Raw genomic sequence first — 14,307 nt, 5'->3', positions numbered from 1 at the left:
ACGGAAGAAAATAATCTTTGAAACTTTTGTAAAGATCAGGAATTAATAATGACCTTATCAGTTATTTCAAAATAAAGGTCATGCAATAGAAGATTTTTTTTCAGTCACGTAGTTGAGTTTTGAACAGGTCGAGTTTTGTTCTTGTTGATTTAAAGCTTTAGCGTGTCATATGTGATTGACTTCTAAGAGATGAGATACGAAAATTCAAATGTCAATTTTATTTCATTTTAAAGTATTGGTTTTCGAACCGAATAGTTTGAGAAACTAAAAAGTTTAAGTGTTAGCAGCTAACTAAAATAAGATGACTGTTTAGCTTTTTGTTAGACGTTAGTAATTCTTTATTTTCCTAAGATGTTAGTGATTCATGTCATATTCAAACGTGACGTTTATACGAGAGGCATTTTGTCTTAGAAATAACAAACATAGTTAGCAAGAATGGTAGTATGTTAAGAAAATTAATCCAATCCCCTAGCTTGATTCTCATTGTGCACTGCACGATACAACAATTATGTTGATCAATTATATATAATTTTAATGAATTGAGCAACAATATCGAATCTTTTTCATTTATATAAAACTGGCGGGATCAAGTTTTCGAATAGTAGTTAGAATCTACAAAAGATGAATACTATAAAGTCACAAAAGGCTTATTCGAAACATATCTATTTCACTTTGTTATTGTAAAAGCATATATATCTAACATTGGAGGTTTAGAGCAATTAGCCTCAAGGTATTATATTATTTTTTAGTTACCAAGCTTAATGTTTGATCTATTCTTTGGCCAATTCAAAAATCAATTTTATTTTTTAAAAATAAAAGTATTCGTCGTTATAATACATGTATAAAGGGTGAAACAAAATAGTATATTTGTTGCCTGTTTAGGATATGATGCTAATTGACATGTTTTCAAGAAATCTCAAATTTAGTTTTTTTCTTTAAAACGACAGCTTTACCACTTTACCATCTAACTATTTCATTTGATAAGGTATGAAAGATTCCATATTCAAATTCGAAGTGTTAAAAGAAAAAGAAGAGATGGTATAAAATATTTTACACATACCTTTCTACTTTTCCTTTTTACACATATTTCAAATTAAAAACACGATAAGTTCTTATATGCGTGGCGTCATTTTCAAAGCTGAAGTAGAAAGCAGTTCGGTCGCTTAGTTCACACCGGAAAAAGAGACTAACGGAAGCAGAGAGACAAATCTAAATAATTCTCTGACGCGCGTGAAAAGATTGCCACGATGAGACTTGCCAAGCTTATCAGCCCTCTCGATCAACAATGCACATCTGTCTCTTTCTTCTACGCGAGTCTCCAAATTAATAGTACCTTTTCTTTTTGAGAAATAAATTAATATCTCATCTATAAATAAAAAATGAAAACATAAAGCACACTGTAACTTATTGACAAATAAAAATTGATCATAATTTTACGTAAATGTGTATTGAAGTAAAATTTTCATAAGTTTGCATTCATAAGTTCACAAACATTAATCAGAAAACCAAAATACAAAACTTGGTAACTTATAATGAGAGAGTTTGCATTATAACCTAATGTTCATACTGAAATTACTAAAATAGTTTCGATATTGTAAGATTTAGCTAAGTAGTTTTCTCAATAAATATTTGAAACATTACAATGATTTTAACAAACAAAAAAGCAGGGTACTCCAATAATTATGCAAAATCAACTATATAAACGTAACCAAGGGACAGAACGAGTCCTAATTAGAACGTGAAAGTCGTGCATGAATTTCAGATAATTCCTAATACTTAAATACACTCCTGTCAAGTTAGAACATGAAAGTCTTGCATATCAAATTTGAGAAAAAAAATGAATGCAAACGAGTAGCTTTGAATCTTATATTCGACGTTTGAGTGGAAAACAGAATTCGGACGGACTAACTCGCAACGTTGTTTGACTATCACAAAAGCATACACGTACAGGTTTGTCATGATAAACATCAAGCTCGAGTAGTCTTTTTTTTTTTTTTTTTTTTTTTTTTGCTCGAGTAGTCTTAGGCTACCGTAACTTGCTCACACATAACCCATGTCAAGTAAAAAATGGCTTGATTTTTAGCTTCTTGTGGATTTTTTTCACAATTTAGATAATTTAGCACTGCCGATATATAGTATACGGCAACTTTTGTTTTCTCAAAAATTCAGTATCCTTAAAAGAGTTTTGTCAAAAGAAAAAAAAAAGTATCCTTAAGAGTTTGGGCGTATGTATTTACTATTTGTCTCTCATGTTACACATTATATATTATGCATCGTCGTAATTTCCAATAGTTTCACATGTGAAGTTCGAACTGTCTATTCGATGGGAATGCCCCAATCTTCTAGAATATCTAAAATCCCATTATTAGCTCAAATACAGGTGGAAACAACTTGTGGTTTGTTCCTGCAGACTAAAATAGGTTTCTAATCGATATCGACATTGGGGATGTAGCTCAGATGGTAGAGCGCTCGCTTAGCATGCGAGAGGTACGGGGATCGATACCCCGCATCTCCATTTTTTCAATCTTAATTTTATGTGTTTCATTCTATGAAATATCTTAAACAAGACCAATGACGAAAAGTATGTTGCAGCATTTCCCACTATGCGTATAATTAATTGCGAAAGTAGAAGCTAATGATTTGTTTGTTTGCCTTTAATAATTCATTTAATTATCACCAAAACTAAAAATAGAAGAAACTATTGATGGTTTTACAAGCAACACCAACTATTGTTGGTGTATGTTCATTTCGCTTTCATGTTCCATTGACAAATTGGATTATATGTTTTCTCCGTTTAAGCTGATGTCGATGTGCAATTCGTCAACTATTTGGTCCTCACTTTAAAAGACCTTTTAAGAATGATTATTGATTAGCGATTGATTTACCCTCCTAATCAAATTGACATTTTGATTTTATAACTTCCGTGCGCGTCAAATCTCATGGAAGTCACTCTATGCCTTTTCCAAGGATATATGTTGTATATATATGTTTAGGCTTGAAACCAGAGTTTTTTTCAGTATCCAACATGAACTCTAATATGAAATACTTGATGAAAAGATACAATCAAACGGAAGACGTCATAAGGATTCATTATATGGCAAAAAGCGACCCAAAGAATGACAATGTGCATTTCACGTTTACAGATTATAATCAATAGAAAAAACCCAATCATATCAAAGTTTAACCTCCCTAACCGCATGTTTATTAAATTGGGAAAAAGATGGGAGCAATACATCCAAACATGACTTTAGCTTCACTCCTACTCAATGCTTAATTTCCCAAATATAAACCAAACACTCTCTCTTTAATTTCCTAACCCGACACGTATTCCACAGAAAAATTAACGGATTTGCCACTATGAGCTTCTTGGTTCCTAGTAGAGGAGCCAAGATTCCTCTATCCATCATCGTTCTTGTTATATGCGGTTTTATGTTCTTCGTTCTCTTATACACCGAAAGAATCAGCTTGATGTCCTCTTCCACTTTGTCTTCTAATGTCCTCAAGTTAAAGTCTTGTCCTAGGAAAGACCTTAGCTCTAAACCTAGTAAGAACATACGGATACGGGATACCCGAACCTCAAACTCTGGTTTTGTTTTTCTTCTCTTGCGTTGCAAGTAAGCACATAATTTTTTTTTCTGTTTTTACGTGATGGACAGAGGATATAGTTCAAGAGGAGAAAATACGAGAGGAGAATGGTCGAGAAGAGAGATCAGAAAATATGGATGTGGTGGACGATAGGTTTGAATTCGATCCAGAAGAGTGTAATGTTGCAGCCGGGAAATGGGTTTACAATAGCTCAGCTGAGCCACTCTACACTGATGAGTCATGTCCATACATCGACCGTCAATTCTCTTGCATGAAAAACGGAAGACCAGAAACTGATTATCTTCGGTGGGAATGGCAGCCTGATGACTGTACCATCCCACGGTAACTAATCTATACTCAAAAGCCTACCATGTCTAGTTATGGTTAATAACTCAGAATCTCTAATTTTTACTTTTGTCTTGAAACAGATTTAGTGCGAAGTTAGCAATGAACAAACTGAGAGGAAAAAGATTGCTATTTGTGGGAGATTCGTTGCAACGAAGCCAATGGGAATCGTTCGTGTGTTTGGTTGAATCAGTTATACCCGAGGGAGAAAAATCAATGAATCTTGGCCAAAAATACTTTGTTTTTAAAGCAAAGGTACGTCCGTCTGTAACTAGCGTCAACCTTATTAGGTCAGATATCACTAATGTACCTTGTGTTGCAAGCAAAGCTTATAATTTAAATTTTCTCTACTTTTTTGTTTGTTTTATAGGAATACAATGCGAGTATAGAGTTCTACTGGGCACCGTATATTGTGGAATCGAACACGGATTTGCCTGTGATTTTGGATTTGAAGAAAAGGATAGTGAAAGTCGATTCAGTGGAAGATCGATCCAAGTATTGGGAAGGAGCTGATATTCTAGTTTTCAACACTTATGTTTGGTGGATGAGTGGAATCAGAATGAAAGCTTTGTGGGGTTCATTTGGAAACGGAGAGAGAGGTGCGGAGGCTTTAGACACAGCAGTGGCTTACAGGCTAGCGCTCAAGACATGGGCTAATTGGGTTGACTCTACCGTTGACTCTAATAAGACTAAAGTCTTCTTCACCACCATGTCTCCTACTCACTCTAGGTAAACATAACTAGTCTTATATTTAGGTGCATAGCAGCAGTAAAATGCGTAAAGCAAACGCATGAATATCACAAACGATGGTTGATATAAGAAAATGTAGTTTTATGCAAACAATGATTCTAACATACATAAAACAATCAAAACCATACTCTATATTTTGTGATTAACCTTAAAGTAATGTTGTGTAAAACGTGCAGAAGTGCGGATTGGGGGAAGCCAAACGGCCCTAAATGTTTCAACGAGACAGAGCCAATAAAAGATAAGAGCTTTTGGGGAACAGGTTCCAACAAGGAGATGATGAAAGTGGTGTCAAGCGTCGTGAAGCACATGGCCACGCACGTGACTGTCATTAACATTACGCAGCTCTCCGAGTACCGCATCGACGCACACACATCTGTATACACGGAGACAGGGGGCAAGATGCTAACGGCTGAGGAGAGGGCTGATCCAATGCGTCACGCTGATTGCATACACTGGTGCCTCCCTGGGTTGCCCGACACGTGGAACCGAATCCTATTGGCTCATTTGTAAGTAAAAAAAGAGCTAGGAAACTGATGATGAAAACGGAAATTAACCCAAGTCCTCTCTCACTGTTTTCTTCTTGTGTTGTGAGACAATTGTTTTTTTTTTTAATATATGTGGATGTAACGTGGTAAACGTGACGTGAAGAAATTTGAAAAAGGAAGAAAAAGAGAGAGTATATTGGTAGTTTTCGCATCCACATTACTATTGAGTTCGATTTACACTAGAAACTAACCTATCACTTTTTGATCAGTTTTACTTGGTTTTCGATCCAGATAATTAACATGGTGGATTAAATCAAATTATATGTCTTTCCTCTGATACTAATCGGAAGATATCCAAACAATGCTATTAAGTACAGTGAAATTTCCATAAATTAATAATGTTGGGACTACACCAAAATTATAAGTTTTTTATTAATTTATAAAAATATTAATTTATCGATATAATAATTGAATCAAAAATTCAATTTGGAATTATAAAATTATATTATTTTATAGAGATTTTAGTGTATATTAATTTACAGAGTATTAATTTAAAGATGTTATATCGTATGTTCCTCCTGATACTGACCGGATAGCCGATAAAGTTTACGATAAAACAAAATTCTTCGAGTGGTGATCATTCTGGAAACATTTATTGGAAGTTTATAAATTGTTTGGTTTGATTATTTTAAAAATTCATTAAACCAAAACGGAACCGCAGTAAACCAGATTGTGCACGCAATCAAACCCAAATATGAGGGGCAGGATGGCCTGAGGCCTATTATTTAAAACATGGGCCTATAGTAATCTTGGGTTTTATTAGAGAGCTATGTGTGTGACAGTCCGATGGTAACCTAACCCTAAATGAACTCATCGCCGTCAAGAGGAAGCTGTATATAATCCCTTCTTCTTCATCTTTTGCATATTACAACTCAATTTGATATCTTATCTCTTTATTCAACTGAAAATTCAATCAGTTTTTCATTTATTTGTGATTTGAATTCATTATTTTTGTTTCTTCTTGGGATGTTAAAGCTTCTTTCTCTGGCTGATAGGATTATTATTATAAGTTCCTCATCGGCTCGTTCATATTGAAGCGAAATAAACTCAACTTACACGCTGGTCTGCTGCGTCAGATTACTATACGCTGCAGCGTAGGAAGAATGAGATATTTTAATTTTTACTCTTTTTTTTGTAATCTGCCGTTGATGATTTTCGTAGGCTTGTCCTGATCAAATTCATGACGTTACTATTGAATCAATGAGTCTGAGGCTCTTTGTTTTATTACCAGTATTTAATATAAAATTTCCTAGTGAGGATTACTTATTAAAAGCTATGGATCTGATTATTAAATCGTATTCATATGATGCTATATTGTCATAGTTACTCTGATGGGAAATATTCGTTTTTTTTAATTAAACATTGGAATCTCTTATTTGTTTTGGTTGATTTCCGGAAGTGATTATAGTCCTATGCTCTCCCCTTTAACCTGTATAATGTATTCGATTATGGTTTTAATACAAAGGCAACTTTTTGCCGAGTGAATCGAATATCGATATCTCTCTTTTTCCCAGTTGCCTAAATCATCTTATGGCTGTGTGAAGAATACTTTGAACGGTTATGTATTTTTCTAAATAACCGATCTTTTCTTCTGCTGCTACATTTTTTCTTTCCTAAAATGCAAATTTTTTATTTAACTGTTTCGAATCCTAAAAACTATGCTAATATTTTGTTTTTGACCAAAATAACAAAACGGTCTCTCAATATAGAAAGTTTTGATTTTACAGAATTAGTCAGCATGGACATTATTTGGGCCCAAAGAATTCTCATCATCTAAAAAACCCTATTTGCGTAAATAACCAAAATCTCGGGTTGTCGGTTACATAATTTTTATCCGTCTTATTTTATATCACTCTTATTGCCCAATATCAATAATAATTTACCTAACTGTAAAACACTCTTAAAAGTAAAAGTTGAAAGGCATTCCACTTCCAGCATGTAGTAGTTGACTCGAACTTTCCCGGTGACGTGATTATAAACCTCAAGTCAAAGTCAGACGAAAGATCGGTAGCTCCTTTATCAGATATTTGAAAACCTATTGCGATGCTTAGTTTGATTTATTAGATTAAACTCGTTTGATGTAAATACAGCTGTGTATGTAAGCTTAATGAATGTAGATTAATTTTATGTCAATAACAGAGTTTATATCCGTCTTCTTCCTCTAGCTCTTGATATTGAAGCCTCGATTCTCCTTTCATCATCGTTGAATCAGATTTAATAAATCCCTTAACCGTACCATTCCTGACATGGATTCTTTTGCTTGAGCTTGCATATTTAAGTTGAATGGTTTTGCGAATTTTTATTATTCTTTTTTTTGGGCATAATCCATGTTGAAAGTAATAACCATGAACTTTGTGTTTAAATTAGATACAATTTTGTTGTCTTTCATAATATCGCTTCCCTGATATTTAAATTTCGTCTGGATAAGTTACGCACGCCCTGAGTTTCAAATAAAAATTATTCGATTTTTTAATTTCTAAACTACTCGGAATAGAAAGTACTAAAATAACGAAAGCCTTGGTTGTCGTATGGCTACGTCATCATTGTATTCGTCGACCGTTGTGGGACAAGTTTAGTATCTAATTGGTTGGATGACTATTTGTTGTGGCGTCAGTATAGTGTAGTACGACTATATATAGTCAACACAAGATGTCAAAGTACATAATTACAAAAATACACACGATTATTAATACCCACGCCATTTTCTTCCGAAATTACGGTCGCAGTGGTATAGTTTTCAAAACTAGAATAGAAACCAATAATCAATTAGTTTAGCTACTTACTCTTAAGCATGTGATAATGGAGAGGAGGAAAAATAATAATCAATCAATAATCAATCAAGTTGGGAAAACGACTTTACCAGCAACTCCGTTGGTTTGTGAATAAACAACAAGACATAAATATGGGTGGGGTGCCCGTCATATTATTATATTAACATGACAGTATTTCATTTTTCTTCGCCGAGGACGATTAACAATATTTTTTTAAAGGTAATAACAATTTCCTTTTGTAAGAAAACATTAAACTGATAAATAGTGCTCTATGCTTGTAAAGAGGCAATGCAACAACGGACATGGGTGATCGAACCCTAACACAACCAATGTACGTGTATAATTATTTAGAAGGTAATGCAGTAAAACTCGGAATATTCTTGGAAACCATGATGGTCCAAGCCTCCAAAAAGGAGAATGGTCCAATGTGTTAGTCTCTTTGCCTTTGACAAGAACATACGTAATAATAAAATTATGTACTGTATTATGTATATTAATTAAACGAATTACGGTAAAAACAAAGTTCTTACGTCATATAATATATTAACAAAAAGCCCATCCAGTCGTTATCAGTGGAGATATTTACTCCCGGGAAAAACTAAAGATAACTACAATTATGCCGTCTGCTTTTCACGAAAGTAAAACTAATGTTAAGTATATAAACATTAAAATAATAATTAAATACTCAAATTAAAGTGACAGTAAGAAAATTAGATCACAGATTTAAATTTGGAAGTGTGTATTTTGTAACTTTGTTCTCACGTATAATTAATTAGCTTACAAATACAAAAATCTAGAAGAGAATCACAAGAATGATGATGAATTAATGTTTTTGGAAAGAAGATTAATGCATTGATGTGTTTAGCCATGGAAACAATACATCTTTCGGTAGTAACCTTGGAAAACAAGTTTAAAGCATATACTTACTCACCAAATATAAACATTTCCAAGTTAAACGTACTGTAAATTGAACCAAAAAATGTTTTGACACTTTAATACATAAAACATTAATTTTACATTCCCTATCAAAACCATGGAACAATACATCGCCTTTACAGCAACTTTGCTAAGTACTCAAATATCATTTGATCTTCTATTGGTTTGTGATTTGGTAATATTTTTAAACCAAAACTATATGATTAAAAGCAGTCCACTGTAAATAGAGGAGAATCCAAGTTAGAAATGAGAATACTAGCGACTCAGTTGGTTTGTGAAAAACAAACAAGAAGATGGTTTTGAAGGATGGGTCCCTTCAACAATGCCATATTTTCTTAATTATGAATAATTTTGTAAAGTGGAATGTGAACTTGATAAAAGGAAAGCAAATCATACAAATTAGTCAGCTAAAAGATTGAGAAAAACTATGTATCATATATTATTTGCATGTAACACGCTGGCTACAGTGTGTACATTATTGTAGTTTAACCAGTGTAAAAAGTATTTAAATGTTAAATAGTGACTAATTAGTAAAATTGAGAAACAATTAAAAATAAAAATACAGAAAAAGGAAGGAGTTAAAGCATTTGTATTAAATTTAATTGAACAGATATTTACTAATTTACTTTTTGCGCAAGCATAAAACCTCTCTTAGCACACCAACCCAACTATATATAAAGACAGCAGCACCATCGTTACATTTCATTACTCACAAACACACAAATAAAAACATCGATCATACTATTCCTGTAATGGACACCAAAATCGGATCCATCGACGCGTGCAAGCCCACCAATGGCGACGTCGGTAGTCCACCAAGCGGCGCCGTCGCAACCATCCATGACTCTGCTCCCTCCTCCGCTCTCTCCGTCGGCTCCTCCGAAGCGACTCTCGGGCGTCACTTGGCCCGACGTCTTGTCCAGGCTGGAGTCACCGACATCTTCTCTGTCCCCGGCGATTTCAACCTAACTTTGCTGGACCACCTCATCGCCGAGCCGGAGCTCAAGAACATCGGCTGCTGCAACGAGCTGAACGCCGGCTACGCTGCCGACGGTTACGCTCGATCTCGCGGAGTGGGCGCTTGCGTCGTGACCTTCACGGTAGGTGGACTTAGCGTTTTGAACGCGATCGCTGGTGCGTACAGTGAGAATCTGCCGGTTATATGTATCGTTGGAGGTCCTAACTCCAATGATTTTGGCACTAACCGTATTCTCCATCACACCATCGGTTTACCTGATTTCAGCCAAGAGCTTCGCTGTTTCCAGACCGTTACTTGCCACCAGGTATCAATATCATCAACAATATTAACAAATATATATATTTAGTAATATTATGAATTTGATATATCATGTTGTATTCTTGTTAATTAGGCGGTGGTGAACAACTTGGAAGATGCTCATGAACAAATAGACAAGGCCATTTCAACAGCTCTTAAAGAGAGCAAGCCTGTTTACATCAGCATCAGCTGCAACTTAGCTGCTACTCCTCATCCAACTTTCATCCGTGATCCTGTTCCCTTCTCCCTTACTCCAAGGTAACACTCCTTTCTCTCTTAGATGAATCAACATATAGCACATGTTTTTTTTTTCATTTTTAATGTATTTTGTGTGTTTTAGATTGAGCAATAAGATGGGCCTTGAAGCTGCGGTTGAAGCAACTTTGGAGTTTCTCAACAAGGCCGTGAAGCCGGTCATGGTTGGTGGTGTCAAGCTACGTGTAGCCAAAGCCAGCGATGCTTTTGTCGACCTTGCAGACGCTTCTGGCTACGCCATGGCGGTGATGCCATCTGCAAAGGGCCTAGTCCCGGAGCACCATCCTCACTTCATTGGGACTTACTGGGGAGCAGTGAGCACTCCTTTCTGCTCCGAGATTGTGGAATCCGCAGATGCCTACATCTTCGCGGGCCCAATCTTCAACGACTACAGCTCTGTGGGTTACTCTCTTCTCCTCAAGAAAGAGAAAGCCATCGTTGTGCATCCTGACCGTGTCACTATTGCCAATGGTCAAACCTTTGGGTGCGTTCTCATGAGCGATTTCTTCACTGAGTTGGCTAAGAGGGTGAAGCGTAACGAGACGGCTTATGAGAACTACCACAGGATCTTTGTCCCTGAAGGCAAGCCATTGACATGCAAACCAAAAGAGCCTTTGAGAGTCAACGCAATGTTCCAACACATTCAGAAGATGATCTCTAGTGAAACCGCTGTCATTGCTGAAACCGGTGATTCTTGGTTTAACTGCCAGAAACTAAAGCTGCCTAAAGGATGTGGGTAAGTATCCAAAAACACACTAATACTCCTTTTAACATTATATTATCTTTTACATAATTCAATATCAGTTTTGTGTTTAATTCTAGGTACGAGTTTCAGATGCAGTATGGATCCATCGGGTGGTCTGTAGGTGCGACTCTGGGATACGCACAAGCTGTACCAGAGAAGCGAGTGTTGGCTTTCATCGGTGATGGAAGTTTCCAAGTGACGGCTCAGGACGTATCCACGATGCTGCGTAACGGTCAGAAAACAATCATATTCCTCATTAACAACGGTGGCTACACCATTGAAGTGGAGATTCATGACGGTCCATATAACGTGATCAAGAACTGGAACTACACTGGTCTCGTCGATGCCATTCATAACGGGGAAGGAAAATGCTGGACCGCAAAGGTGAGATACGAGGAAGAGCTGGTTGAGGCGATCAAGACAGCTACAACGGAGAAGAAGGATAGTCTTTGTTTCATTGAAGTGATAGTTCACAAAGATGATACGAGCAAAGAGTTGCTTGAGTGGGGCTCACGCGTCGCTGCTGCTAATGGTCGTCCCCCAAACCCTCAGTAAGGGAATCTTGAGTGGGCCTCACGCATCTTAAATCACATTGTTTCCCTGTTTAGTACTACTCTTTGTTTTTTTCCATACTGGTTTTACTTTTCACCCGTTGGTTTTTAATTGCTTTTGTTGTTTCTTCCAATTAGCACGGTTAATCGTGGAATAAAAGTTGCTTTTTCATTCGAATTTCAATAATTGTGTTCTCTACCATAAAGTCCAAATAAACCCATGTACAATTTCAGCTTTTTCTTAACTTTTTTTAAACACTAGTACTTCACTGAAAAAGGAACAGAACAAGGTTTTTACAAGGATCAACTTCAATCATGTAATGCAGTGGGATTTTGCATCTTGGCTTAGTCACCTATTTTGTCAGGTCTTTGTTCTTAGTACAATTTCAGTTATTAATTGTTTTTTCTTTTTTCTTTTTCTTCTGTTTTCACCATTTTCTATTGGTATCGTAGAATAACACGTTTTGTGAAACAATAAAAAAAAATCTAAAGTGACACTTAATATGAACACAGAGAGTATATTTTAAACATCTATACTTTTAAAACATAATCATTTTTAACTATTACCCTTGAAATATGATAGCATACTATTTATATTGCCATTATGTTTACAAAGAAAAATTTGGAGGAAAATATCTTGGCCAAAATGGTAATCACCAAAAAAGAAAAGAAAAATATGCAGTACTGGATTTGGTATAATGATTGAGTGTTATTGGTTGTTTTGGAGAAAAAAATAGAAATATAAAAATTGGAAATGAGACGAACTAAAAATATGACTGTTCAAAAAGAAAAAGGAGGAACTAAAAATGTGAAACAGAGGAAAAAGAGTAAATGAGAGAAAATGAAATTACTCTTAGATAACCTAGAGTAATGTTTAGTGTATATTTTCTTTTGTTTCCAGTAAAAAAAACAGTAAAATGGAGTAAATAAGAGAAAATAAATTTTTTTTTGATTGGCAATATTTCAAAGTAAACTAGAGTAATAAAATTTATAGCGTTATTATTTGCGTTAAAGATGTCATACAGTCACAACCAATATTTCTAGCATCATGTATATAGTACGACTTCATCCACTAATTTTCCACATACTGTCTCTTTCGTGTTTCCAATGATTCAAAAGTTTGATACGGAGGTTAATTTAATTAGTCTATGATTAAGTATATTACATTCTACAAGATACATTCGGATATATAGATATTCGAATATACATATAGGTATATAATTCAATTTTTAGATGCACATAATCCTTAAACACAAAAGTTTTTAGAGATGCATGGGGACAATAATAAACTAAGATATGTAATATATTTTCTACACATAAGTAACATATCATTGCATATGGGCGATGACTAAGACAAACCACGTCGATGCATGGTTTCTTGTTGCTCATCATCAACCGAACTATACCACATCGGATTATTCGGTTCCGCAACCATATATAGTGGCGTCCCTTGTGAATACGTCTCCGGTACAGGGGTATAATCGTCATCACAACCAAAGAGTCTTGGTTCAAATTCACTGACGACGACGGGAGAATAAGTACAAGGCGACGTAGTTTCGTAGTCGTTGAAGAAAAGAAGCATATTGTGGTGAAACCAGATCTGAGCTTTCAAGAACTTGACGTAGCTAATGGCTTCGTCGAGCATAGAGACGGTGTCCAATTTCGCACCACCAGGAACCATGCTCTGTAGAATCTTCAAACGGTCGCTGATTCGGTGGCGTCTCTCACGGGCAGCCACGCTCTGTGGATCCGTCGATAACGTGGACATTGACTGATTTTTGTTCCCCTTTATTCTGCCCTTGCGGTTGTGTAAAGAAGAAGATGATGAGGAAGTGGTGGAAGATGAATATGGGTTTAGGCTATGAAGAGTGGACTGGTCCATTGTGATTTTCGTGCTTTGTAATTTCTTGTCACCAATTGCAGTGCTTTGTATTGTTACGTAGTATCTGCGTATATATAGTCACAAACGAACTGTTTTAGTGGAAAAGAAAAATAACTGGTTTAGTGGACCCGCGTTGGCAATTATCGCCGGTCCTAGTATAATATTGTAGATGTAGCTAGCAGAAGTTTTGTAGTAATTTTTTATTATTATAAGCTAATGATTTTCTTTTTGGCAAACAACTTTTTAAAGATTAATATTTTTGTTGGGATGAGGTTCTTTAAAGAGCATGCTAAATTATTCGTTGTATTGTATATGCAATTGATTATATCCGTATATAAGCGATGACACACTAATTAAGCTAGATTTAATAATAAGACTGCATGTACGTTCTTTTGTAATATTATTATGTTGCTTTAGCTAATAATCATATATGCCAAACAAATAATTATGTTGCTTTAGTTTATAATCTTTTTAAACCCAAAAATAAATTTTAGTTTATAATCTAGGTCGTGTAAACACGCTGTCCTAATTATGCCTATTAGTCTATGACGTATTTGGAATTTGGCAATTTGTTAAGAATTTAAGATCAACAAAAAAGTATAACTCGGTGGTGTCACAGGTTCTGTCATTGGCATCTCAAGCTTACTTACCTTCGGTTTTCGAAGG

General features: G+C 35.3%; 3 protein-coding genes and 2 non-coding genes across 5 annotated transcripts; 4 read left to right on the top strand and 1 right to left on the bottom strand.

The window, feature by feature from the left end:
* The first annotated feature begins 2,442 nt into the window (after positions 1-2,442).
* Positions 2,443-2,515, top strand: TRNAA-AGC. The gene has a single exon. It is a non-coding gene; the product is annotated as a tRNA-Ala (tRNA).
* A 734-nt stretch (positions 2,516-3,249) lies between these two features.
* Positions 3,250-7,380, top strand: LOC106424031 (protein trichome birefringence-like 3). Its single transcript, XM_013864767.3, has 5 exons — positions 3,250-3,544; positions 3,657-3,927; positions 4,014-4,185; positions 4,301-4,659; positions 4,857-7,380. The coding sequence occupies exons 1-5, from the start codon at positions 3,358-3,360 to the stop codon at positions 5,188-5,190; spliced, it is 1,323 nt and encodes a 440-aa protein (XP_013720221.1). The 5' UTR covers positions 3,250-3,357; the 3' UTR covers positions 5,191-7,380.
* On the top strand, positions 6,688-6,830 carry LOC125582854. Its single transcript, XR_007320298.1, has one exon. It is a non-coding gene; the product is annotated as a small nucleolar RNA snoR144 (small nucleolar RNA).
* Positions 7,381-9,615: 2,235 nt separating the features above from the next.
* LOC106423972 (pyruvate decarboxylase 4) lies at positions 9,616-11,937 on the top strand. Its single transcript, XM_013864715.3, has 4 exons — positions 9,616-10,215; positions 10,303-10,466; positions 10,549-11,199; positions 11,286-11,937. Exons 1-4 carry the CDS (start codon positions 9,685-9,687, stop codon positions 11,761-11,763), a joined length of 1,824 nt encoding a protein of 607 aa, XP_013720169.2. The 5' UTR covers positions 9,616-9,684; the 3' UTR covers positions 11,764-11,937.
* A 1,040-nt stretch (positions 11,938-12,977) lies between these two features.
* On the bottom strand, positions 12,978-14,150 carry LOC106423974 (transcription factor bHLH140). The gene has a single exon (XM_022707418.2). The coding sequence runs from the start codon at positions 13,639-13,641 to the stop codon at positions 13,108-13,110; it is 534 nt and encodes a 177-aa protein (XP_022563139.1). The 5' UTR covers positions 13,642-14,150; the 3' UTR covers positions 12,978-13,107.
* Between the last annotated feature and the right edge of the window lie 157 nt (positions 14,151-14,307).

Source organism: Brassica napus, chromosome C2 (assembly GCF_020379485.1).
Source record: "Brassica napus cultivar Da-Ae chromosome C2, Da-Ae, whole genome shotgun sequence".
NCBI lineage: Eukaryota > Viridiplantae > Streptophyta > Magnoliopsida > Brassicales > Brassicaceae > Brassica > Brassica napus.
The sequence above is the reverse complement of the archived record's forward strand: the minus strand, read 5'-3'. Positions and strand labels throughout refer to the sequence as shown.

Bases quoted from the DNA above. Each gene is read 5' to 3' on its own strand.
- LOC106424031 (XM_013864767.3), top strand. From the start codon at position 3,358: ATGAGCTTCTTGGTTCCTAGTAGAGGAGCCAAGATTCCTCTATCCATC. The intron at 3,545-3,656 runs GTAAGAACATAC...CGTGATGGACAG, and splicing joins AGACCTTAGCTCTAAACCTA to AGGATATAGTTCAAGAGGAG. The intron at 4,660-4,856 runs GTAAACATAACT...TAAAACGTGCAG, and splicing joins ATGTCTCCTACTCACTCTAG to AAGTGCGGATTGGGGGAAGC.
- LOC106423972 (XM_013864715.3), top strand. From the start codon at position 9,685: ATGGACACCAAAATCGGATCCATCGACGCGTGCAAGCCCACCAATGGC. The intron at 10,467-10,548 runs GTAACACTCCTT...TGTGTGTTTTAG, and splicing joins CCCTTCTCCCTTACTCCAAG to ATTGAGCAATAAGATGGGCC. The intron at 11,200-11,285 runs GTAAGTATCCAA...GTTTAATTCTAG, and splicing joins AAGCTGCCTAAAGGATGTGG to GTACGAGTTTCAGATGCAGT.
- LOC106423974 (XM_022707418.2), bottom strand. From the start codon at position 13,641: ATGGACCAGTCCACTCTTCATAGCCTAAACCCATATTCATCTTCCACC.